Source organism: Arachis ipaensis, chromosome B6 (assembly GCF_059453495.1).
Source record: "Arachis ipaensis isolate K30076 ecotype BB chromosome B6, ASM5945349v1, whole genome shotgun sequence".
Lineage (NCBI taxonomy): Eukaryota > Viridiplantae > Streptophyta > Magnoliopsida > Fabales > Fabaceae > Arachis > Arachis ipaensis.
The window spans coordinates 13992565-14018104 of NC_142441.1; the positions used below are offsets into that span (position 1 = coordinate 13992565).

Consider the following 25540-nt stretch of genomic DNA (forward strand, 5'->3'; position numbering starts at 1 on the left):
CAATTAAATTTATGTGATAGATTAAATATATGGGATATTAATTTTAAGGTCCGTTTGGATAGGTTTATAAGTGATTTTTTTTTTAATTTTTAATTTATGAAAAGGTATAGTATTAATGTCTGATATAATTTTTAAAATAAAATTGTAACTTTCTAAAAAGTTATTTTGGTGTTTAAGGAGAAATTAAAAAAAATGACTTCTCTCATAATAAATTTTTTTTATCACTTTTCTCTTAAAATAAGTACTTTTAAAATTAAAAAACTAAATACAAAATAACTTATTTATAAACTACTTTTAATATAAATATTTATTATTTAAGTTATTTTTTCAAAAGTAACTTAATTAAATTGTTACCCAAACTGAACTTAAATCTCTAAACATTAACATACTACTGTGTATATTAAGTGTCTCCAACGCCAAACAATCTAAGAATGCACACTTGGTGAGTTGGTGTATTTTCAGTGTCCTACAGTCCTACTTAATAAAAAATAAAAAACATTTGTTTTAATATGTATAAATCTATTAAAGTATCATTTATTTAATCTTATTTTTAGTTTATATTCTTCTAATAATTTTTAAAGAACATATATTATTATTTATTAGTGTAAAAATAATATTAAAATATGTTAGATAATTAAATCAAGAATATTCAAGAGAATAGTACAACTACACCATACTAGAACTATCATGAAATTAGAAGTTACAAGAATTATAAGTGATGAAACTAGAAGCTAGAAGAATCACAAGTCAAACTTTATCTCCTAGTCAAAATTGAAGGCTACAAATCAAGTTAGAAAAATCATGAACAAGTTGTACTCATCACCTCCATACTAGAAGAATGATGAATCATGAATTGAAAGTTTCAAGATTGATGACTAAGAATTTGAAACAAAATTGAACAAGGAACTTGACTAGTAAAATTTCTACTTGTTTCTTGAATCATTACAACTAGTGCTTAGTTGTTATAAAAATTACTATTTTATTATGAAGGTTTGCCTATATAAAGGCTTCATATGTATGTTGTTAATTATCTCTCCATGAATCAAAATACTTAGTGTTTGTTTCAAAAATTCTCTCCTTTGTTTTATGAGTGTTAGTGAGTTTGAGAGATGAAAAATATGATAGTGTCATTTATATGAGTGAGTGATCCTAGGGCCAATTAGTTGTGGGTATTATACTTACATTTGGTATCAGAGCTGGTTAATCCAGCGCCTGGTGTTTGAGAGTTTGTGAGGTGTGGGAGAGTTCTCACATAGTTGTTTGTTCATAGAGTCGGTATGGCAAACACCTTCAATATTGTGTGGTCTGGTCCCAAGTTAGATGGGAAACTTGATTATAGTTATTGGGAGACTTTGATGTCTACCCATTTGAAGGCCCAGAACCTGTGGAGTTTCATTGAACCGGGTTTGCAAGAAGGAGCAGATGCTGCCCAACAAAGGAGAGATCAATTGGCGCTATCTCAAATTCATCAAGGAGTAGATTATACGGTGTTTGGCAAAATAGCAAATGCCAAAAGTGCAAAGGAAGCATGGAACACGTTGAAACTGTCATACAAAGGCGTAGATAAAGCTCAGAAAGCAAAGCTACAGTCTTTGAGAAGAGAATATGAAAGGTATGAGATGTCGAGCTCAGAAACTGTTGAGCAATATTTTACTCGTGTTACAGATCTTGTCAATAAGATGAGAGTCTATGGAGAAGATATGCCCGATAGCAAAGTAGTGGAGAAAATTCTTCGCACCATGCCAATGAAGTATGACCATGTGGTGACTACGATACTAGAGTCCCACGATATGGATACTATGACGATTGCAGAATTGCAAGGAACCATGGAAAGCCACATCAGTAGAATACTGGAGAAGTCAGAAAAATCAATCGAGGAAGCCCTGAAAAGCCGAGTGAATTTCAACAACGTTGCAGAATCAAGTCGTACACAAGAAGGACGAGGTCGTGGTATTAATTTTCAAAGTAGAGGCAGAGGAAGTTTCAGAGGTAGAGGTCGTGGCAATTACAACCAAGGAAGTTACAATAACTTTACACCACCTAATCAAGGAAGAGGTGGAACGAATTTCAGTCCTGTCAACCGAGGAAGAGGTCGAGGAAATTTTTATCAAGAAAGAACCAATTTCAACTGCTTTCATTGTGGAAAGTATGGACACAAAGCAGCATATTGCAGATTCAAAATGGTGAATAACAATCAAGCACACGTTGCAGAAAATCAGCATCAAAATACTGATGATAATCCGGGTACTCAAACTTTATTTTTTACAAGTAATTCATGTGCTGAAGATGAAAATATATGGTACTTGGATAATGCTTGCAGTAATCATATGTCTGGTAGAAAGGAGTTATTTTCTTCATTAGATGATTCCGTTAAATTATTATTGAAGTTTGGTAATAGTACGAAGATCCCTATTAAAGGAAAAGGACACATACCAATTAGATTGAAGGATGGTTCTCTGAGTTATATTTCTGATGTTTTCTATGCTCCTGAACTTGATTACAATTTACTGAGTATGGGGCAATTATCTGAGAAGGGATATAAGATGATAACTTATCGTGGATATTGCACTGTATTTGACAACAATGGAAGGTTCATTGATAAAGCAAAGATGACTTCAAACAGAATGTTTCCGTTAAAAATTCAACATGTTAATCCCTCTTGCATGAGTTCTGTGATACTTGATGATAACTGGTTGTGGCATATGCGGTTTGGGCACTTTCATTTTTCTGGCCTAAACTACCTGTCAAGAAAAGGACTTGTTTTTGGTCTACCACGGATTCATATTCCCAATTGTGTTTGTGAGATTTGTCAACTGGGAAAGAAGCACAGAGATCCATTCCCTACAGGAAAGTCTTGGAGAGCTAGAAGATTACTTGAAATTGTGCATTCATATCTCTGTTCTGTAGAAATTCCAAGTAATGGTGGTAGCAGGTACTTTATCACTTTTATTGATGATTTTAGTAGATATACATGGGTATACTTTCTGAAGCAGAAATCAGAAGCATGTGATGTCTTTAAGACATTCAAGGCGTTTGTCGAAAAACAAAGTGGCTATAAAATCAAAATTCTCAGAACAGACAGAAGAACAGAATATCTTGCATGTTCAGAATACTTTAAGCAACACGGGATTCAACATCAACTAACAACTAGATACACTCCTCAACAAAATGGAGTTGCTGAAAGAAAGAACAGAACCATCATGGATATGGTCAGATGCATGCTCAAGTCAAAACAGATGCCTAAAGAGTTTTGGGCAGAAGCAGTCGCAACAGCAGTTCATATTTTAAACAGGTGTCCAACAAAGAGTGTTAGTGATAAAACTCCAGAGGAAGCTTGGAGTGGAAAGCGGCCTTCCATCCATCATTTCAGAGTCTTTGGGTGTATCGCTTATGCCCATGTACCAGATCAATTAAGGAAGAAGTTAGATGACAAAGGCGAGAAGTGTATCTTTATTGGCTATAGCACAGACTCAAAAGCATACAAGTTGTACAATCCAGAAACAAAGAAAGTAATCATCAGCAGAGACGTGACGTTCGACGAGAAAGACATGTGGAACTGGAACACAGAGACAGAAAAGCAGCTGACTATAATTCCAAATACATGTGACGAAGTAGAAGAAAGACAACCTGACATAACTGAACAACCAGAATCATCTAGAAGATCGCAAAGAGAACGGAGACTACCTGCTAGATTAGCAGATTATGAAGTTGGCAATGACAACGATCCGTCCGATGAAGAGATCATAAATTTTGCTCTATTTTCAGATTGTGAGCCGTTGAACTTTGAAGAAGCCTTTAAAGACAAAAATTGGAAGAAAGCAATGAATGAGGAGATTCATGCCATTGAGAAGAATGACACATGGGAGCTGACAGATTTACCAGCAGATAAGAAGCCGATTGTAGTAAAGTGGGTTTACAAAACTAAGTACAAACCCAATGGTGAAGTTGATCGTTTCAAAGCAAGATTAGTTGCAAAAGGATACAAACAAAAACCAGGTATCGACTACTTTGAAGTATTTGCTCCTGTTGCTAGATTAGACACTATTCGTATGATTATTTCACTCTCAGCTCAAAATAAGTGGAAGATACATCAAATGGATGTTAAGTCTGCATTTCTAAATGGCACTTTAGAAGAAGAAGTGTATGTTGAGCAACCTACAGGATATGAAGTTCTTGGAAAAGAAGATAAAGTTTATAAATTGAAGAAAGCTTTGTACGGGTTAAAGCAAGCACCAAGAGCATGGTATAAGAAGATTGATTCTTATTTCATTGAGAATGGTTTTAGAAGATGTCCGTTTGAGCATACTCTTTATATCAAGTTCGTTGAACCTGGAGATATCTTGATCGTGTGTCTTTATGTTGATGATTTGATCTTTACTGGGAACAATTTGAAGATAATTGCAGAATTCAGGAAGGCTATGATAAAGCACTTTGAAATGACAGATATGAGTTTGATGTCTTACTTTCTTGGCATTGAAGTCGTTCAAAGAGATGATGGAATTTTCATTTCTCAGAAGAAATATGCAAATGATATTTTGAAGAAATTTCAGATGGAGCATTCAAAGCCAGTTTCTACTCCAGTCGAAGAGAAGTTCAAGTTGCTGAGAGAAGATAAAGGAAGAACAGTGAATCCTACATATTACAAAAGCTTGATTGGAAGTCTGAGGTACTTAACTGCGACTAGACCAGATATTGTGTTTGGAGTTGGTTTGCTTAGCAGATTTATGGAGGAGCCTTGTACCAACCATTTGCAAGCGGCAAAGAGAATTCTTCGATATATCAAAGGTACTTTAAATGATGGAATTTATTATGAAAATACTAATGAAGTAAACCTTGTTGGCTACACTGATAGTGATTGGGCCGGAGATATAGAAACAAGAAAAAGTACTTCAGGGTTTGTATTTCATCTTGGTTCTGGTGCAATTTCATGGTCGTCAAAGAAACAACCAGTAGTAGCACTATCTACAGTAGAAGTAGAATATATAGCAGCAGCAAGTTGTGCAACACAAGCGATTTGGCTAAGAAGAATTCTTGAGGAATTGAACGAGAAACAAAGTACTCCAACAACAATATTTTGTGATAACAAGTCAGCTATTGCACTTTGCAAAAATCCAGTATTTCATGGAAGATCGAAGCATATTGATATTCGATTTCACAAAATTAGAGAATTGGTGAATGAGAAAGAAGTTTTGATTGAGTACTGTCCCACTGAAGACCAAGTTGCAGATATCTTTACAAAACCGTTGAAGACAGAATTATTTAACAAGTTGAAGAAGATGCTTGGAATGATAAACTCTACAAGCTTGATTTAAGGGAGGTAATGTTAGATAATTAAATCAAGAATATTCAAGAGAATAGTACAACTACACCATACTAGAACTATCATGAAATTAGAAGTTACAAGAATTATAAGTGATGAAACTAGAAGCTAGAAGAATCACAAGTCAAACTTTATCTCCTAGTCAAAATTGAAGGCTACAAATCAAGTTGGAAAAATCATGAACAAGTTGTACTCATCACCTCCATACTAGAAGAATGATGAATCATGAATTGAAAGCTTCAAGATTGATGACTAAGAATTTGAAACAAAATTGAACAAGGAACTTGACTAGTAAAATTTCTACTTGTTTCTTGAATCATTACAACTAGTGCTTAGTTGTTATAAAAATTACTATTTTATTATGAAGGTTTGCCTATATAAAGGCTTCATATGTATGTTGTTAATTATCTCTCCATGAATCAAAATACTTAGTGTTTGTTTCAAAAATTCTCTCCTTTGTTTTATGAGTGTTAGTGAGTTTGAGAGATGAAAAATATGATAGTGTCATTTATATGAGTGAGTGATCCTAGGACCAATTAGTTGTGGGTATTCTACTTACAAAATATTATTATATTATATCTAAAAAATATTTTATATATATTATCTCTATTTATAAAAAACAAAAATAGTGGAATTACGTATTTGACATGTATATGATTGTATTTCTATGAAAACGTGAATGGATCTTTTCAATTGTTAAAAATAATTGAGGGAATAAAGTGTGATTTCTAACCCTTCAATACTTTATTTTTATGTTTTTTTTTTTATGGATTGTGACCATTTAAATATTATTAGTTGGAATGTAAGGGGGCGTCAAATAAGATGTCTCGGGTGCACTGTAAGGAGTTAGTACGAAAATTTCAACCAACTTTTTTTTATTTTGGTGGAAACTCATATTAGGTTTGAAACTATGAAAGAATTTTGGGGGAGATTAGACTATTATCCTGTAGGGATTGTAGATGCTGTTGGACATAAGGGAGAAATTTGGTTCCTCTCTGCTAATTTAAAATTTTCTTGTAAAATTCTTTGGGCTATGAATTAATGTATAACTTTGGAAATTGATGGTGGTGGGCGAAGATAAATTTGCAGTGCGGTTTATGGCAACCTCAAACCACTAATAGAGTAGAATTATGGAGTCATCTGCTTGATATTGGTTTGTGCATTCAGGACCCATAGTTGGTGGTTGGGGATTTTAATGATATTTTAAGTGTTCATGAGGTGAAGGGGGTAATTACTATTCGACTCGCAGTAGTGTCTTTGCAAGTACTCTAGATTCTTGTGGTCTTTTTGATCTGACAATCTCTGGAAGACGGTTTACTTAGTTCCGTAAAATTCAAGGAAATAGAGAAATTGCAAAGAGATTGGATAGAGCTTGCTGTACTGTAGAATGGCGTCTTCTTTTTCCAGAAGCTTTTATTGAAGTTCTTAGCCGTTCCCACTCTGATCATTGTCCCCTACTTATCCTATGTCAAGGAGTTCCTATCAAGAAAGGAAACCGGCCTTTTAGATTCCAAGCGGCATGGGCAATGCATCCTGATTACAAGGCCATTGTTCAGAATTCTTGGAATAGTACAGACTTTGGTATCCATAGGAAGTTGTTGGGGGTTCAAGAAGCTTCGTTGGAATTCAACTCTACGGTCTTCGACAATATTTTTATTAAAAAGAGGGAATTGGAGGCTTATTTGAATTGTATTCAACGGAAAATGGAAGCTGACGATGATCCGATTTTGAAGCACAAAGAGGAAGAATTGAGAGCTGAGTATAATCTAGTTTTGGCCCAGGAAGAATTGCTTTGGTACCAGAAGTCAAGAGATCAATGGGTTCGGTATGGTGATAGAAATACTAGCTTTTTCCATATGCAAACTATCATTAGAAGAAAATCTAACAAGGTTCATGGGTTGCTGGTCAGTGATGGGTCCTGGTCTGATGATCCGAAAGTTTTGCAAAGAGAGGTTGTTCATTTTTTCAAAAATATTTTTTGCTCTACTGAGCCTGTTGAGGTTAATTGCATGGGAGAAATTCCTATGCCATCTCTTAGCCAGGATGCTTGTGATAATTTGTCTAAATCAGTAACAATGTTGGAGGTTAAAGAAGCTCTAGATAATATGAGCTCGTTCAAAGCTCCTGGACCGGATGGTTTTCAAGTTTTTTTCTTCAAGGAATATTGGGATGTGGTGGGTCATGAGGTGTGGCGTACTGTTCAGAAAGCATTCTTAGGGGAGACTTTAAGCCATTCTTTGTTGGAAACTTTGATTGTTCTTATCCCTAAATGCGACCCTCCAACTAGATTGAAGGATTTTCGGCCAATAAGCCTTTGTAATGTAATTTATAAGCTAGTGACTAAAGTGCTGGTTAATAGATTACGACCTTTTTTGGATGAGATTGTTAGCCCAACTCAGGGAGGGTTTATACATGGTAGAGGAGCGCTTGATAATATTATTGTAGCCCAAGAAGTTCTTCACTTTCTTAAGTGGACAAAGTCTAGAAAAAGAGCTATGGCTTTTAAGATTGATTTAGAAAAGGCTTATGATAGAGTTGATTGGAATTTTCTTGAGCACACTCTTGAATTTTTTGGCTTTCCTTCTCTAATTATTCGGCTTGTAATGAATTGTGTTCAGGCTTCAAATCTTTCCATCCTTTGGAATGGGAATAGATTGGACAGCTTCCAACTTCGCAGAGGGCTCAAGCAAGGAGATCCAATTTCTCCTTATTTATTTGTTTTGTGTATGGAGAGATTGGCGTGCTTCATTTCCAAACAGGTTGACGAGGGTATTTGGGATGGTGTGGCTGTTTCTAGAGGAGGACCTAGAGTTTCTCACTTGATGTTTGCAGATGACCTCCTCCTTTTTTGTAAAGCGAAGAAAAATCAAGTTCAGAATGTTGTGCACACCTTGGAGTTGTTCTGCAAAGCTTCAGGTATGAAGGTTAACATTGAAAAATCTAAAGCTATTTGTTCTAGAAATATCTCTAATAGAAGGAAGGAAATGTTGTCTGGTGTTTCTCATATTCCTTTTACTAGTGACCTAGGCAAATACTTGGGGGTGAACCTTAATCATCCTCGAGCTGCTAGGTCTATTTTTTCGGACTCTTTAGAGAAGATCAAGAATAGGCTGGCTAGTTGGAAAGGTCGGCTCCTTAACAGAGCAGGCAGGCTTTGCTTAATTAAATCTGTTGCTTCTTCTCTTCCTATTTATCAGATGCAAGTGACTCTTTTTCCTACTTCGGTTTGTCAAAAGATTGATTCTGTGCTTAGACAATTCTTGTGGAAGGAAAAGGTGGGGGAGCATTGCTTAAATTATGTCAAGTGGAGCAAAGTTGTCACTCCAAGAAAATATGGAGGCTTGGGAATTAGAGATACCCAGTGTGTAAATTTTGCTTTATTAGGAAAGCTTGTTTGGCAATTACTGCATAATAATGATAAGCTTTGGGTAAGAATTATGTTGGCAAAATATTTATCTGGGAGGTCTTGCTTTTCACCTAATTTTTCTAATAATGTTTCAAGCACTTGGCGAGCGATTTATAAGATAATAGAAAAGCTTCGTGATGGTTTTGATTGGTGTACAGGCAGGATGTCTCAATCCTTTTGGTATCATACTTGGCGACCATGTGGAACGCTAGCTCCTTTGGTTCCTTTTGTGCACATCTCTGATTCTCACTTGAAGCTAGAAGATGTCTGGTACCATGGATATTGGCTGTGGGATATTCTTTGCACAATGATTCCGGAATAAGGTAAACTTGATTTGATGCTCTTTGATCCTATCAAGCAGGCAGGAGATAAAACATGTTGGTTTTGGACAAACTCAAATACTCTCACCTACTCGACTAAAAGCGGGTATGAATGGCTATTGAAGAAGAAATTTGGCTGGAACGATAATGAAAATTGGCTTTGGTTTTGGCGCTTGAGAATACCGGAGAAGCTAAAGTGTCTGCTCTGGCTTTGTCTCAACAATGGAGTTCCCACAGCTAGTTACCGGTTTCAAAGAGGTCTTGCTACTTCTGATTTTTATCAGCGATGTTATCTTGCTCTAGAGGATATTAACCACTGCTTTAGGACTTGCCAAAAAGCTCGTCAGATTTGGATTAGTTTAAATTTGGGAATGACCGCTGAGGACTCTAGTTTGGATTTTGTGTCTTAGATTCGTTCTAACCTCAACAAAAATGAGTTTCTCTTTGCAGCAGCCTTTTGGTGGATTTGGAGGGATAGGAACAATGACATCTTCCATCAAGATGATCCATGGAGTAAGGAGAAAATTGTTCACTTAGTTCAACATGCTGTTCGCGATTTCTCTAAGGTTGTTACCAACCAAAAACATATTATTCCTTCCTCTTTGCAATATAACTGGGAACCACCTCCAATGAATGTCTGCAAAGTGAACTGCGATGCAAGCGTTTTTGAAAATGGGCAATTAGCTGGCTTTAGATGTATTATTAGAGACAGCATGGGAATTTGGATGAAAGGTTGTTCTGCCAGTATACCTCTTTCTAGTGTTCTCTCTTGTGAGCTTCATGCTATTTGGAGAGGGCTTGTTATGGCTTGGGATTGCGAGTGTAAAGAGGTTATATGTGAAACTGATAATCTTGATGCGTTTATTCTTGTTTTGCGAGGCACAACCAGCATGATTACGAATGACTCTGATCTGCTTGACAAAATCAAAGAGATGCTTCAGCGCAATTGGACAACCACTTTAGTCCTCATCCAGCGTACAGCAAACAAAGCGGCTGATTTAATGGCTAAAACTGCTGCTTTAAACAAGCAGGTGTACCTAGAGTGGTTACAGCCCCCTAATAATTTAGACATTATTATTAGAGAGGAGTGCTACTCTTTCTCTTAAGTGTTTTTTCTTTGTGTTATGTTTAGTCACAAAAAAAATACTATACGTTGGGCCCATTGGGCCTTGGGCTTTAGTATCGTTTTAGACTTTTAGTTAAGTAATTCAGTTATCGGTTTTTGGTCCGAAAAAGATAGCTGTTAATAGTTTTTCGTACCCCTACCGATGATGAAAAAAAAAAAAAAAATCGTACCAGCAAGGGTTTAGAGTTTAGACCGGGTTTAACGAAGCAAAAAAGTGGGTTTGTTAGTCTTTCCAGTGAAGACTGAAGAATCGTGAAGCTTGGCGTTGATTTTTGCCATGAGCCACCTTCTGGTACTGATCCCTGTACATTTTTTCTTTTTGTGATTTTCAATTGTGAAAAAAAGTTTATCAAATTCGCCTTGTCTGTGTCATTTGGAATGGAATTGTTTTTCAGAAAAGGCTTCGTTACTTCAACAGTAGCTCTGTTTTTCGTACTTTGGCGGTTGCAGCTGCAGGTTCAGCTCTCCTTTGCTCCAATGGCGACACTGATTTCAGTGAGCACTAAACCATCTTTTATTCGGAATGCATCGAGAAAATAGTGTAAAATCTTAGCGTTCTTTATAAATTTGACGAATATTTCAATTGTTTTTTTTTTTCTTTTGTTGTTTTCTTTAGAATGTCAATTAATCAAATAAAATATCAAACATTGATGCTGTTAAGACAAATTCTAATGCAGGAGCATCTGTCAAAGCACGGATCCCTGTGCCATTACAAGATCCGTTGCCCTTTCCTCAACATTTGGATTTTTCGGGCGTATATGGTGGGCAATTATGTTTCCAGTTTGCTATAAAAATGTGTATGTAGAGATGTTTATACAAGTGTGATTATATTTAGAGCTGAAAATCTTGTAGGAACACTTCCACTCTATTCTTTTAGGGATATAGGCAGTCAAACTCCATCATCTGACACAACTAAGGATGCTTCTGCGGCTGCTCATCATGGTGGCTCAAACCCATGTAATTGTTTTGAAAGAAATACTATTGCCGATGCAGCGGCTAAAGTTGGGCCTGCTGTTGTTAATATTGCTGTTACACACGGTATCCACTTTGGAATACTTTTTAGCCTTTCGCATTTGAGTTTTGTTGATGTGGGTTTGAGCTTAATTTGAGTATGTTATACATCAAATGTAGATTATCTTGGGGTTACTGCTGCAAAGAGTATAGGCTCTGGAACAATCATCGACAAGGATGGTACAATATTGACATGTGCTCATGTTGTGGTTTATTTTCAAGGGACCTCGAGTTTATCAAAGGGGAAGGTTTGTGTATATGCTAGGGCTGTAGGGCATACCCTTCAAACATAATTTATTTGCTGGGTGACACTATGACCCTTGAGTAATTGCGCTGCTCATTTAGTTGTAGACTTGTAGACTTTATTCTTTTTGCTTGCTTGGCCTAATCATCGGTTCTCAATATTCTTAACTTTCATGTAATGTATAGTAACTTTGTTTGCGAATCATTTCAGGGCTCTTCAATAGTGTGTCTATTCATATTACAACATTCATATTATTCTTGATGTTATTGTTGTTTTATGTTCTTCTTAGTTTTAGCCCCTTCTAGACATCCTATTAAATTGAAACATTGTAGCTGATCTTGAAATATCAACTACTACAGATAGAAGTTACTTTGCAAGATGGAAGATCATTCGAGGGTAAAGTGATAAATGCTGACCTGCATTCAGATATTGCCATTGTGAAGATCAATTCCGAAACCCCACTTCCTGAAGTAAAACTTGGTTCTTCAAGCAAGCTTCGTCCTGGGGATTGGGTAATATCTCTGGGCTGTCCACTTGCCCTTCAGAATACTGTCACTGCTGGTATTGTAAGGTGTGAAGAAAGGGTCTAGGCAATAACTGATGTATCGTCTAATATACATTTGTTTAAGTCTTTTCCATTCATGTAATGATCTTGGAAGCCAATATTTTATAATGAAGCGTATATTTTTTGGGGGAAGCAAAGGAGCTTGTGGTTGTTTTTCGTATTAATATAAGTCATTTTTTAATGATCTTTTGTGCAGTTGTGTTGATCGTAAAAGTAGTGATTTGGGCTTTGCTGGTGTGAATAGAGAGTATTTACAAACAGATTGTGCAACTAATGTGGTATGTCTTCCTCTCTCTGTTCTCCCATGCATCCAACTTTGGTTGCATCTGCTGGTGCATGGTTGACTGTTCGGTTAGCTTGTATGTTTACATCTTCTTCTATGAGACAGGGAAATTCTGGAGGTCCACTTGTCAACATTGATGGAGAACTTGTTGGTGTGAACCATATGAAAATGTTTGCCGCTGATGGGTTGAGTTTTTCTGTACCAATCGACTCAGTGTCCAAGATTATAGAGCAGTTCAAGAAAAGAGGGTATTTACTTGTTTTGTCCACACTATATCACATATCCATTGAAAAGCATGATGTTCATATTTCTTATAAATGTAAAATGTTGCTAACTTACCATTAGTGATATATGTTACTGAGAAATGATGCCCTATACTTTTTGAGAAGAAAATTCAAGTTTATGCAAATTCTTACAATTTTCTCTTTTTTAAAGTATTATACAAATATTGCATGAGCAATGATTGATTTAAATGTTTTCATGTAAGTTTCATGCTTAGTTGACATTGTTCAATGTTGTTCAGGAGAGTAATACGGCCTTGGCTTGGGCTAAAGATGCTAGATTTGAATGATACCCTTATTGCAGAGCTTAAAGTGAGAAGCGCTACATTCCCTGATGTCGATAAGGGAATTCTTGTACCAATGGTATGCCCTTTCTTGATTATTGCTATCATTTGTGCTAAAGTACAACTCTACTTATGCTACATAGCTGGTCCAAGCCTGGAGAAAAGTGGAGGTTGTGTTAGGCTCTTCGATAGTCAAATTTTAATGACATTTGTACGAGTGCACACACTAATTTGAGGCTATCAGCAAAATTCTCTTGAAAATAATTTCTGTAAATATTCCAAGTATAGATTTGTTGAATGTAAACATGCAATGTCTATGCGCTGTTTTTGGCAACCAAGATGCAAGTGTTAGAAAAACTATCGTTAATTTTCAAGCCCTATTTCAGGGAATTATTTAAACAATAACTATGATAGCTAATGCTGTTATGCTTGTAATTTGTCTTAATGGAGAAGTAAAAGGGTTTTTCCATATTTTGGGTTAATTATTCTCTACATGGTGGTTGTTATTTTCCTGGGATAATATGAATTTGGTTCTCTAACAGAGAAGTTGAATGTATGAGTAGGTGACTCCTGGGTCTCCTGGTCAACGTGCTGGATTCCGTCCTGGTGATGTTGTGATTGAATTTGATGGGAAGCCCGTCCAAAGTATGAAGGAGGTATTAACATGTTTCATATAAGTTGAGATACGATGACTATGTTAGTGAAACATATGAATGAACTATAAAAACTGATCCCTTGGTAATTACTTATTTATAATAATATGTTGGTATTGTGAATTGTGATGGTGATACTCTATCAAATAATGGCAGGTAATAGAAGTAATGGAGGACAGAGTTGGGGTGCCCATGAAGGTGGTGGTTAAGAGAGAAGGCAACAAATTGGTGAAGCTCACTGTAATCCCTGAGGAATCCAATCCCAATATATGAAAACTGGAGAAGCCAATGACTCGGGAATAGTGATTGTGTATTCGACCATATGATTTCCGTTTACGTTACCCTCCTTTTACTATATCATTCTTTATAGTAAAATTCATTACCTTAAAATGTACAAATATTAAATTAAATTATGAATCGAACTACCAAAATATTACATATTATTCGTTCTAATGTTATTTAGAGTTTTAAACCATAAGAAAAAAAAAAAAGAATCTCTGGATATTTTGAATCCAACTAGTATGCTATTGTTTATATTTTGAGTTTCTATAAAATATATGAAATTAGCATTTTAAATATTTGAAATACTTTTAACAATGGTCTTTTTTTTTTTTTTGGGGGGGGGGGGGGGGGTTGGTTTGTTTGTTCAAGGCTTTAATACTGTCAAATTATTTAAGATTTCAAGTCCTAGGAAATATATAAATTTGGAGTTTTAAAACACTAAAGAAATGGCTTGCTTTTGTAGAAATTCCAAACCTTTACAACTATAAAATTACTTAGGGCCTCAAATTCTAAAAAATTAAAGTATATTTTTCATTTCTAAATGTTTCTGAAAAATTTTTAAAATATTTTTAACGTTTAATTTGTTTTAATATTGTATCTAACGTTTCAAATATATTTTAATTGTATTTTCTGTTATGGATATGCTTTACAAGCTCATTAAACAATAAAACGAAAATACGCGCTACTCCACATACATTGATTACACGCGCTATATAAGATCCCGCGTTTATCTAACTACCAAATTTAAAATATTTGTTTCCTTCTTCGTTTTCGTTATTTTGAGATTTGGTTGTTCTTCTTCTCGCGCGTCTTCCCTCGTTCTTCTCCATCGTTCTTTTCCTCTCCCTTTCTCACTGGTATGTTCTTCGTTTACGTTACTTTTTTCTCTCTCTTCAACTCGAGCTTTGTTTTCTATTTTGATTTGTTGTTTTCTGAAATCAAAGTTTGAACTCGTTTTGAAGATAATGGATCATTCCACCTCAGATTCTCAGTTGAATCCAGGCGAAGTGGATTATGAATTTGAATCTAACGAAGTTCCTGAGGTTTTATTTACATAATCAATTTTCTTTCAGTAATTTGTATAGCATTGTGTGGTTGAAAAATTGCTGAACATTGAATGTGAATCTAACACGTTAACATGAATCTGTCGATTCAATGTATTAGTTGTGATTAATTACCTGGAATTTATAGCAGACGCTCGGGTGTAGATCAGGTCTTTTTTTGGGTGTATTTTTGCTAGAAGTGTGGGTGTATCTACACTATTGGTTTTGTTATTTTAATTGAGTTGTTGTTGTTTAGGTGTATTATATCAGACATGATTGGGTGTGTTTTTAGTTTTTGACATGGTGTATTCTGCAGCCTGTGTATTTACAGTTTATGGCTTTAAAGGTCATTGTGTAGTTGAGTTGTTGCGGTTCGGCTGTATCATATTAGGCATGATTGGGTGTATTTGAATCATATCTATGGGTGTATTCACAGTTTCTGACACGGTGTATTGTGCAGCCTCTCTCGGTTGTTGATGACGAGCTTGTTCCGAAGGTTGGAATGACCTTTACCACCCTTGAAGATGCTGAAAAATTTTACAGGAACTACGCCAAGGCTGCAGGTTTCTCTACAAGAGTTCGGTGCACAAATAGGAAGGGAAACGAGATTAAGAATCAACTGATTACATGTAGCAGAGAGGGAAAATGGAAATCTAAAATATCTCCGACCGAGAAGACCAATCCTACAGCCGGTTTAAACTGTCCTGCAAGAATTTATATACACACATTGAAGGATGTCGGTGCTTGGATTATTTCAAAGGTTGTGCTCGATCATTCACACCCCTGCTGTCCAAGCAAAGCAGAGATGCTCAAACAGCATAGGGAACTAAGCATGTCCATTCGTCGTACAATAGAGAATAACGAGGAGGCCGGTATCAGACCAAGCAAAACATACCAATCATTTGTTGCGGCTGCCGGGGGTCATCGCGAGTTAAATTTTATCGAAAAGGACGTGAAGAATTACATTACAAGGGAAGTGCAGAATGTTTCCGAACAAGAAGATGCAAAGGAATTCGGGAAATATTTGTTAAGAATGAAAGAGAAGAATCCGAATTTCTTTTTTGAGCTCCAACTCGAAGAGGATCAATCGATTAAGCTCGCTTTTTGGGCCGATGCAAGAAGCAGAGCCGCCTTTGAGTATTTCGGAGACGTCATTTCATTCGACACCACCTACAATACAAACAAGTAACAAACTGCCCCTGTTTATGATGCTAAATTATTTTATTTTTACGAATCCGCATCAGAGGTGTATATTGGCTGTTTCATTGGGTGTATGCGAAGCATTTGTTAAGGTGTAACTAATGATTTTGCATTCTGGACCATGGTAATTTGTTTCAGGTATAATTTGGTCTGTGGTTCTTTTGTCGGGGTGAATCACCATGGTTAGTCAACACTTCTTGGATGCTCTTTGATGAAGAACGAAGAAATTGAATCATTCAAATGGTTATTTCAATGCTGGCTTCGTTGCATGGGAGGAAACGCTCCGAAAGGGTTTCTCACCGATCAGTGCGCATCAATGAAAAGGGCTTTAGAGGCCTGTATGCCAACGACAATTCACCGTTGGTGTATTTGGCACATCATGAAGAAGATTCCAAGCAAATTAAACGGGTACAAGGGACATGCCGATATCGAACAAGAAATGAGCCAAGTTGTTTGGAACTCTCATAACAAAGACTCATTCGATAGGAATTGGAACGATTTTTTGCAATCTTTTGGTCTTGCGGACAACAAGTGGCTTTCAGGTAATGTCTTTTTAAAATCTGCAGCAGAGGTGTATATTGCATGTTCCCTCAGGTGTATTTACAGTCTGTGTTTGGGTGTATTATGCAGATCTGTACGAAGACCGTCACATATGGGTTCCTATCTATCTGGATCACCACTTCTGGGCAGGGATGAGAAGCACCCAAAGGAGCGAGAGCATGCATTCATTTTTTAACAAGTATATCACCCGGAACAGCTCGCTTATTCAGTTCGTCAAACAATACGATAATTGCCTCGGAAGCAGGGAGCAAGCAGAGAGAGAATCAGATGCTGCAGATTTTCATACGGTCATACCGTGTGCAACCAAATCCTCCATTGAAGTTCAGTTTCAAGATGCGTACACTCACGCAAAGTTTAGGGAAGTCCAAGCGCAATTCAGAGGAAAGGCGAATTGCATCACCAGATTAAAGAATTCCGCTCTAGGCTATTCAGTATACGAAGTCGGAGAACAAGTTTCCAGCTCAATATTCAACAAGTTCGTGGTTACTTACGACTCAGTTGCAGCTGAGGTAAAATGCGAATGCTTATTATTCGAGTCGAGAGGGATACTGTGCCGTCACGCACTAAGCGTGTTAAGCTTCGAACAAGCAAGCCAAGTGTCACCTAGATACATACTGGAATGATGGAGCAAGAAGGTAAAGAGGCGATACACACACATCAAGAGCAGCCACGACGAGCCACTAATGGAGCCAAGAAGCAAGAGGTTCGACCAATTGGTTTTTCGTTCGCAAAATATTTGCGAATTTGCCTCCGAATCGGAGGAGCTGACTACAATTCTGCACCGTGCGTACGATAACGTCATGGCCGAGATGGAAGCATTAAAAGCCAAAAGGAAGGGGACATCTTCTTTATCCCACGAAGACGCCAACTTGGAATCCGTTAACGAGCTTCAAAGCCCGCCAAGGATTCGAACAAGAGGACGTCCAAAAAACAGGCTAGGTTCAAAGCTGGAGAAACAGATCGCAAATGGCACAAAGAAGAAGAAGACGAAAGTTTTAAGCGAGGTAAAAGTAATGTTCTTTAAATTTGTGGCGATTGAGTTTATTTTTCTCGTTAATAGGTTAGCTAATGTGTGAGTGTTATATTCAGATAAACCTGTTTGATGCTGCATCAGCGACGCATTCAAATTCCAGCCAATATCAAGGACACGTTATGAATTATCAGTTTAGGGTACCAGCAGCAGGGGATAACTCTTTGGGTGTATAGTTTTATAGAATATGGGTGTAAAAGCACCGTTCTTTTGGGTGTATTTTTGTTCATTGACAATTTACATATAGACACATATATAGATTCATATAGAACAAAAGCTCTAAAAATTCGCAGGTTATGGGTGTATATTTGATTTGATGTTTTTCTTCATATTTTAGTACATGTAATTCATACATTTTGAATACAGCACAGACAGTTTGGGTGTATATTTTATGCAATGTTGGGTGTATTATTAGACCTGCGTTGGGTGTAACAGTTTATAATTTGCGTTTATATATGCCTTGATTTTTTCCTTCATATTTTACCACCTGTAATACAGCTTTTGAATACATCACAGACAGTTTACCAGCACAGATAGTTTAACTATGGGAAAAAATATACATGGAATAGAAGTTGTTGATAAATGGCAAATATTTACATCATTTGTTCAATTTACAAACTACCCAGCAGTTGGATTACGCAGTTTCTATATCAGCAGAATTAATCTGACAAAACGGACTCAATAATACAGAGGATGGCTTCGACAGCCTTATAGCACTACTCTCCCTAATTGCCCGATATCTTTCTTTATTCATCTCACTGAATAGTATCCGGGAAGCATACTCCACTCTATAGTGGTCCACCTCCTCCTACAATTAAAAAGTATATTCTGTTTAAACAGCAATATTAATTCAGTAAAGTAATACAGAGTTATATAGTTCTAAAGACAGTTACCTGTGGCCAATTATCCCATTCATACTCCTTTTTGATGTTTTCCGGCTCAATTAACTCCATCCACTTCATAACATAGATAGCGCAGTCATAGCTGAAAACGAAGAAAATAAATTACAAATCTCATTTACGAAAGTTTAATGTTCAGACTCACAAATTTATACCTTGTGTTTTTGGCCTGATATTTTAACATATGATGATTTAATTTTCTTCTCGTTCTCCCCTTTCTGCAGAGGTTCCCCGCCGGCATATGTTATCAATCTTGAAAATACATATCCCTTAAATAGCAAAACAAATCAGTAATACACCCGAATAAATGCACAAGATACACCCAACTGAATGGACAATATACACCCAACACAACTAACGAAATAGACCTAAATATTAAAGTAAAGAAGACAGAGGCAACTTACAGTGAATTTATTAATGTCCTTTCTCTCATCGCTTGGAGCTTTTTTGTGTAGCGGGTCAAGTATATGACATTTCCGCTTTCTTGTATTTATTAGCCATAACCACCAATGCCCCGAGTGGCAAACAGGAGCAAAAATTTGAAGGATTGCCACATTTCAACAGTGTGTTATTTTATTTGGCATATAAGTAAATAAGCGTACTAACAAATTTAGCAAACGAAAACTTACATATGGATGCGAAGTTAATTTTTTTCTATCTATGAAGGGAATAAAACTCGGGTAGGCTTCCACCCTGAATTCCTTTTTTGTTTTCGGTGATACGAATTCCCCCTTTGGGTGATCCGAAAGTGCCATGCACTGCAAGAATTGCGAAACAAGAAATGAAATACTAAACTTACACCCAATTGAACGTAAAAAATACAGCCAAATCAATACAGAAAATACACCCAAAGTTCGTAGAAGTAACACTTACCACAATATCGGGGAGGGGGGAGACAGTATATTTGTTCTTGAAACCTCTTTTCATTTTTCTGGTTGAGGATGAGGCAGATGGCAGATACAATCTAGAAATATATGCCGAAATCAATTTTACATTAATAAGCATTGCAATTGACTTTGGTGTAAAAACATTAATGTTATTCTAATATTACCTGAGATTCTATATCACTTTTTGCCTGGAGGGATACAAGGTGCATTCTCATCAAAATGTATTCTCCTTGGCCAATCAGAGTGCACATTTCCTCATACTCGTTAGTATTGCCATCTGCATCTTCCTTCAGTCTCGTCCCCCAGATGTAGCACTTTTGTTTCATATCATCCGTAATCTGATATAATCCCCCAGGAGTTCGAAACTTTGCAGAACTTTCTCCCCCAGTCTCCCTCTGAATTTGTGGACTTTTGTTCTTCCCCTTCGCCGCACTGCTTGCTATTTTTTGGACCAAATCGTCCAATTGTTCTATCAAATTTGCAGATTCAGGAGATTTTGCCCTTTCTGTCTCCTGCGTTGACGCTCCCTCCTGGCTTGAATCAGTCAATCCAAGGCTGAATGATGGCACCCCTGGATCTGTTTTAGGAACATAGGATGCTGTCCGTGCCATCATCAACAGGGCAGCAGCGTCTTCTGCGTCTGGATGACTACGTCATCATGTATAAGAATAAGAATAAGAATAAGAATAAGAATATACGGATGATAAGCAAAGATTGATTTTAGTCTGATGAACTTACATTTTAGTTGGAGCTGGGGGAAGCGTGGGTGTGGTCTCTTGAAGTTGTTTGGGGGGTTTCAGGAGTGCTGCACAGTTACAAAAAATTAATCACGGCGTAAAAAAAACTAATCAGGAACAATATACACCCAAACTGTTAGCTAATATACACCCAAACTCTAAACAAATATACACTCAATATTATTTCTTACGTTTCTGTAGTCCCTTCAATCTGTATCATAGGGGTTGGTTCAAAATCTGTCTCAGTGGTTGTTTGGGATGCCGGCACAAAAACCTGAATCGGGACTCTAAACAAGAAGAAAAATGAAAGGTTAACAACGCCTTTGAAAATAATAAGGTTATAAGGTTGAAATATTATTGGAAAACTCACATTGCAAGCGCTTCCGACGGTGTCTGTTCCCTCACAACCATCATATTCGAATCAGACGGACTCAACCTAAAATACACCCAAAGAAATTCAAGAAATACACCCGAACAATTCAAAAAGAAGACAGGCTTTATTTTTTTGAGAACTTACATACTTGCAGTTTTTGCTTTTTTTTCCTGCCTTTTTTTTCTTGAATAAAATAATAAAGGGCTTTTTTTCTAAAAAAAAATATATACAGAATTAGAAGTAGAAGGGTAATAGAAGAACAAAAGTAACTGTTATTTGAAAGAGAAATTACATGCTCTGTGACGGCTGGTTTACACTACTCTGTTCTGTGCGTCCTTGAGAGGAAGGAGCATCACTTCCCAAGTTCACAGCCGGTATTCTAAAACAGATTTGATGTTATTCAGACAAAATAAGATACAGGTATAAAATACACTCAAATGAATGCACAAGATACAACCAACCGAATGGACAATATACACCCAACACAACAAACGAAATATCCCAACTTAATAAACAACATACACCCAACTTGATCAACACAATACACCGAAATGGTTCCACAAAATACACCCAAATCATGATAACAAGATTTTATTAAATAATAAAGCTTCTTACGTTTCAGACGACACATAGCGACCTTCTGTCGATCGCAGGTCAGCTTGGTTCTCCCTGCAAAACAAGAAACAATTATTAGCATACAAAACACACCAAAATATGAAATAGACAGCCCAGCAAGACATACCCCTCTGCAGCAGATTTATCAACATTTTCCCTTAGCCATTCATCTAGTTCGTCACTTGATATTTCATATGTCTCACTACATTCATAAAAGAAGACGTTAACAAAAATAATTACGATGATAGACGGTAATATAGCTTACGAGGTACTGTACCCGTCAAAGTATTGATCTTCTTTAGGAGGTGAATCCTCCACAACAACTTTTTTCTTTTTTGGTTGTGTTCTGGGTGGAAAAAAAAGAGTACCAATCAGAAATAAGAAATTAATTTTATCACAGAATAGTCGTCTAATCTAATTATATGCAAAAAAGTGCTTACTTTTTTGGTGTTGTTTTTGTTTTTTTCTTCTCCTTCTCCTTCTCTGCAGGTGATGATTCTTCGCTCCTATAAGTTAATAATAGACACTCAGTTAATACACGAAATCTTTATAATGAAGCCAAAAGAAAGGAGTAATAATTTCAGGACATTACTCATCACTTGGTTCAGATTCAGATTCTGAATCAGAATCTGACTCCTCTTGCCTCTGCTTTCTTTTTCTGGAGTCCATTCTGGAAGGCAAACAATCATTATTTAGAACATACTAAAAATACACCCAAATGAATTCACAATATACACCCAACTGAATATACAATATACATCCAACGCAGCAAACGAACACACCCAGCTTAATAAACTACACACACCCAACGTGATCAACAAAATACACCCAACTCGAAAAAGAAATTACACCCAAGTATGGTACTTACTTTTTCCCCTTTTTGCTGGGGTGTTTTCTTCCTGAATCCTCTGAGTCTTCTTGAGTCTCAGACTCAGAGGTAGAAATGTCAATGTCAGTTGCTGTTTCTGTCTTCGAAGACGATGTTGGACTTGCCTTCCTTTTTTTTGTTTTTTTGATTTCTTGTTTTTTTTCTTTTTTTTCTTTTTTTTTCATTTTTTCTCTTGCTCTTGTCTCTGCCATCTTCACAATCCCCTGAAACATTAGATATTTTAGCTAGCAGCATTCAGGTAAATAAAATACAAGCAACATATTATGTTTACTTACCAAAATTTCCTCTCTTTCTGCAGTCATTCTTTCCACCAACTGCTCCTTAGTCCAGTTGGCAATCCAAGGCTTTGGTGGTCTTTCAGCCCTCTTCTTGCCTTTGTTTTCAGAAAGATGAAAGTATATTATCATCAGGGCAAAGAGGCAGCCATCAATTGCCTTCTTCTTCTTCTCCTGGTAGTCTGTGATGCCCTTGATCAAGAAGGTCAAAACATGCCCCCCCCCAGTTTCTCTCCGATATGCCGTCCATCTTAAAAATTGGGGCCAAGTGCACGGGTGATATTTTGTTTATCGTCGTTGGCAAAAGGAACGCCATCTGTATGTAGAGGATGAATATCCTCTTGAACATCAGGCGTTCCTCTTCGTTGCCAACGCCGATTTCCATCATTTCATCGGTAAGACTTTTGAGGGTCTTACCCTGGAATCTTCTATAAATTATTTTGTCATCATCAGAAAGTTGCTTATACTCAACTTTCTCAGGAAACAGATTTCCTACAAAAAGGAAAACAACAAAGTATCAAAGTCGGTTCAAATACACCCAAGCATCAACCTTAAATACACCCAAGCATCAACTTAATATACACCTATAATTTTGAGCTAGTTACCTGTTGCATTGATGCCAAGCGCATCACCTATTGTTTTTGGTGTTATTTGGAAAGAACCATATCCTGTCTTCAGTCTGTTCTCCCCAAGTTTGAAGTTGTTTGTCAGTTCCCTTAAGAGTTGGTGATCCACCCTGAGTGGTGGGATGTGCATCAACCCACCGAATCTGAGATCCCTCACAATGGCTTTCTTCTCCTCAGTCATGTTTCTGAACTTATCACTCAGGAGATGTATGGCACACTTAAGGTCTTTTGTTTTGTTTCTTGCTGCCATTTTCTCTAAAACGAAAAATACACCCAAAGACATCAGTACGATACACTCATATATATGAGTCTGATACACCCATTAATAACAGTAAGATACACACATAGATATGATTCAGATACACTCATTGATAACAGTGAGATACACCCATAGATATGATTCAGATAATTCCATATATATCAGTCAGGTATCACTCAAACATGCTTCAATATCAAATTAATTGAGATATCAGTAAGATACACGCATATATGAGTCAGATACACCCATTGATAACAGTAAGATACACCAATATGTAAGAATCAGATACACCCATTGATAACAGTGAGATACACCCATAGATATTATTCAGATACATCCATATATATCAGTCAGATATCAGTCAAACATGCTTCAATATCAAGCCACATTACAAGTTCAAGCAGTATACACCCCCCAATCTACGGAATAAACCCCCAAAAATCAACAACAATAGCAGGAGAACTTAGAACAAGAACGTAGAATGACGTAGAACTTAGAAGAATGACGTAGAACTTAGAACAGTGTAACAAAGAAGCAAGAAGTAAACCCTAGAAGAACGACGTAGAAGAAAAGTAAAATATACAGGAATCTTAACGAACTTACGTTGAGTATTGTTGCTTTGCTTCAGATTCTTCACGGAGAGTTTGATGGTGTTTTGATGGAGGTTTCGAAGAACGATTTGTATGTTTTGAACTTTGATTTTTGCTCGAAAATGGAAGGGTTTCCTTGTTTTCGAAGCGTTTTGAGAAGTGGAAGAAGTGGAAGAGTTTTCCATACGTAACGGTTGTAGCGTTGAGCGCGTGATTTTGACACGCCATGTTATCTCTCTTTATGCGCGTGGCTTCTATTTGGGCTGGGCCAACTTGTAAGCTTGTAAGCTTGTATGTGTAGCCCAGCCCTTTCTGTTAATAGTGATGTGGCAATTGAATGTTCACGTGTCTGTGACATGACACATGGCAACCATCGACTAGACACATCAGCATAAAATTACCATATTTTATGTTATTTCACCTAGGAGTATAATTAAAATTTATTGAAATATTAAGGATAAAAATAAAATTAAATATTAAAGATAAAATTTAAATAAAAATTAAGCTTTTAGAAAAAAATATTTACTATGCAATAAATTTTAATATTTTTTATCAAAATTAAAAAATTATGATATATATCACATATATTTGTTAATAAATTATATTGGACAGTGCTTACTAGTCAAAGGAGCATTCCACCAGAATGAGGAACTAAATCAGAGGCAAGCAAATCTGGTTCATCACATAGCAAAGAGGCTGTTGAAGGATTAATCTCCTTCATGTTTTACAGATTATAATTTTCTTTTTAATGTTTATCTCTTTGTAATTTTTTGAGGTAAAAGGCTGAATGAGAGAGTCATTGAAAAAGCATAAGAGTGAAAAAAGACAGAGAGATACACATGAGTGAAAAGCCTAGAGTTATTTCAGATTTCTTTAGGTTGTGTATGTGTCTTGTATCTTGTACCTGTGAGGTACCCCTTTCTTAGTTGGGTTAGCACTAAGAGTGAAGAGTTAGGTATTAGCATAACCAAGTCAAGTTAGGTTAGAACTTGAGTGTGAAAGGATTGTGTCAATCCTGTGGAATTGATGTATATAATACTTTAACTATAGTGGAAATTCCACTACTGTTGTGGTGGAGACTGGACGTAGGTTGCATTGCACAAGGCAACCGAATCAGGATACATGATGGTGTCAGCTTCTCTCTTTCCTGCTCTGTTCTGTTTTCTGATATTCATGAGACAAAATGAAATTGTCTCATAAATTTTCTGCTGCTGAGTTCGAACAGATTCAGATTGCAAGTTTGTTTTAAAAGGATTATTACAATAACTTAAAAAAAGGTCATAGATTCAACCCCCCTTCTCTAAGCCTTCTACAACCTTCAATTGGCATCAGGAGTCTTGGTCTCAAAAATCAAGCTTCATCGCTTGGAGTAAAGGTCCAATGGCAAACAACTTGGGCACAACCACGGTTGCCTACACTCTAACTGAAGGCCAGTCAAAAAATAGGCCTCCCTTTTTCAACGGGAAGAACTATACCTACTAGAAAGAGAGGATGAGGATCTTCATCCAATCCATTGACTACAACATATGGAAGATTGTTATGAGCGGTTTCAAGATTCCAACAAAAATAAGTGCTGATGGAGTGGTGACTCCAAAAGAAGAAGCTGAATGGAATGAAGACGACAAGAAGAATATGGAGCTGAATGCTAATTCCATCAACCTTCTTCACTGTGCTATCAGCTTTGAAGAGTACCAAAAGGTGTCTAGATGCAAGACAGCCAAAGAAATCTGGGAAAAACTTCAGGTTACACACAAATGTATTAAACAAGTCAAAGAAACAAG

At 36.6% G+C, this 25540-nt stretch overlaps 3 protein-coding genes and 1 pseudogene across 4 annotated transcripts; 2 read left to right on the forward strand and 2 right to left on the reverse strand.

Moving 5' to 3' along the window:
• The first annotated feature begins 1277 nt into the window (after positions 1 to 1277).
• Positions 1278 to 2187, forward strand: LOC110263698 (uncharacterized). The gene is made up of 2 exons (XM_088489633.1): positions 1278 to 1989; positions 2072 to 2187. Exons 1-2 carry the CDS (start codon positions 1278 to 1280, stop codon positions 2185 to 2187), a joined length of 828 nt encoding a protein of 275 aa, XP_088345759.1.
• Positions 2188 to 10328: 8141 nt separating this feature from the next.
• Positions 10329 to 13946, forward strand: DEG14 (Trypsin family protein with PDZ domain-containing protein). 2 transcript variants are annotated; one of them, XR_015886186.1, is made up of 11 exons: positions 10329 to 10464; positions 10568 to 10667; positions 10850 to 10933; positions 11025 to 11210; positions 11304 to 11431; positions 11787 to 11998; positions 12189 to 12270; positions 12381 to 12523; positions 12799 to 12919; positions 13383 to 13496; positions 13650 to 13946. XR_015886186.1 is itself a non-coding variant. In XM_016350056.3 (11 exons), exons 1-11 carry the CDS (start codon positions 10450 to 10452, stop codon positions 13764 to 13766), a joined length of 1281 nt encoding a protein of 426 aa, XP_016205542.1. In that variant the 5' UTR covers positions 10329 to 10449; the 3' UTR covers positions 13767 to 13946. The 2 variants fall into 2 exon arrangements, 1 of the variants encoding a protein (XP_016205542.1); XM_016350056.3 differs by having other exon boundaries at positions 13404 to 13496.
• A 4297-nt stretch (positions 13947 to 18243) lies between these two features.
• LOC148554670 (uncharacterized) lies at positions 18244 to 19263 on the reverse strand (annotated as a pseudogene).
• A 3172-nt stretch (positions 19264 to 22435) lies between these two features.
• On the reverse strand, positions 22436 to 23944 carry LOC148554671 (uncharacterized). Its single transcript, XM_088489708.1, has 3 exons — positions 23773 to 23944; positions 22890 to 23165; positions 22436 to 22776 (listed from the first exon to the last, which is right to left on the reverse strand). Exons 1-3 carry the CDS (start codon positions 23942 to 23944, stop codon positions 22436 to 22438), a joined length of 789 nt encoding a protein of 262 aa, XP_088345834.1.
• Between the last annotated feature and the right edge of the window lie 1596 nt (positions 23945 to 25540).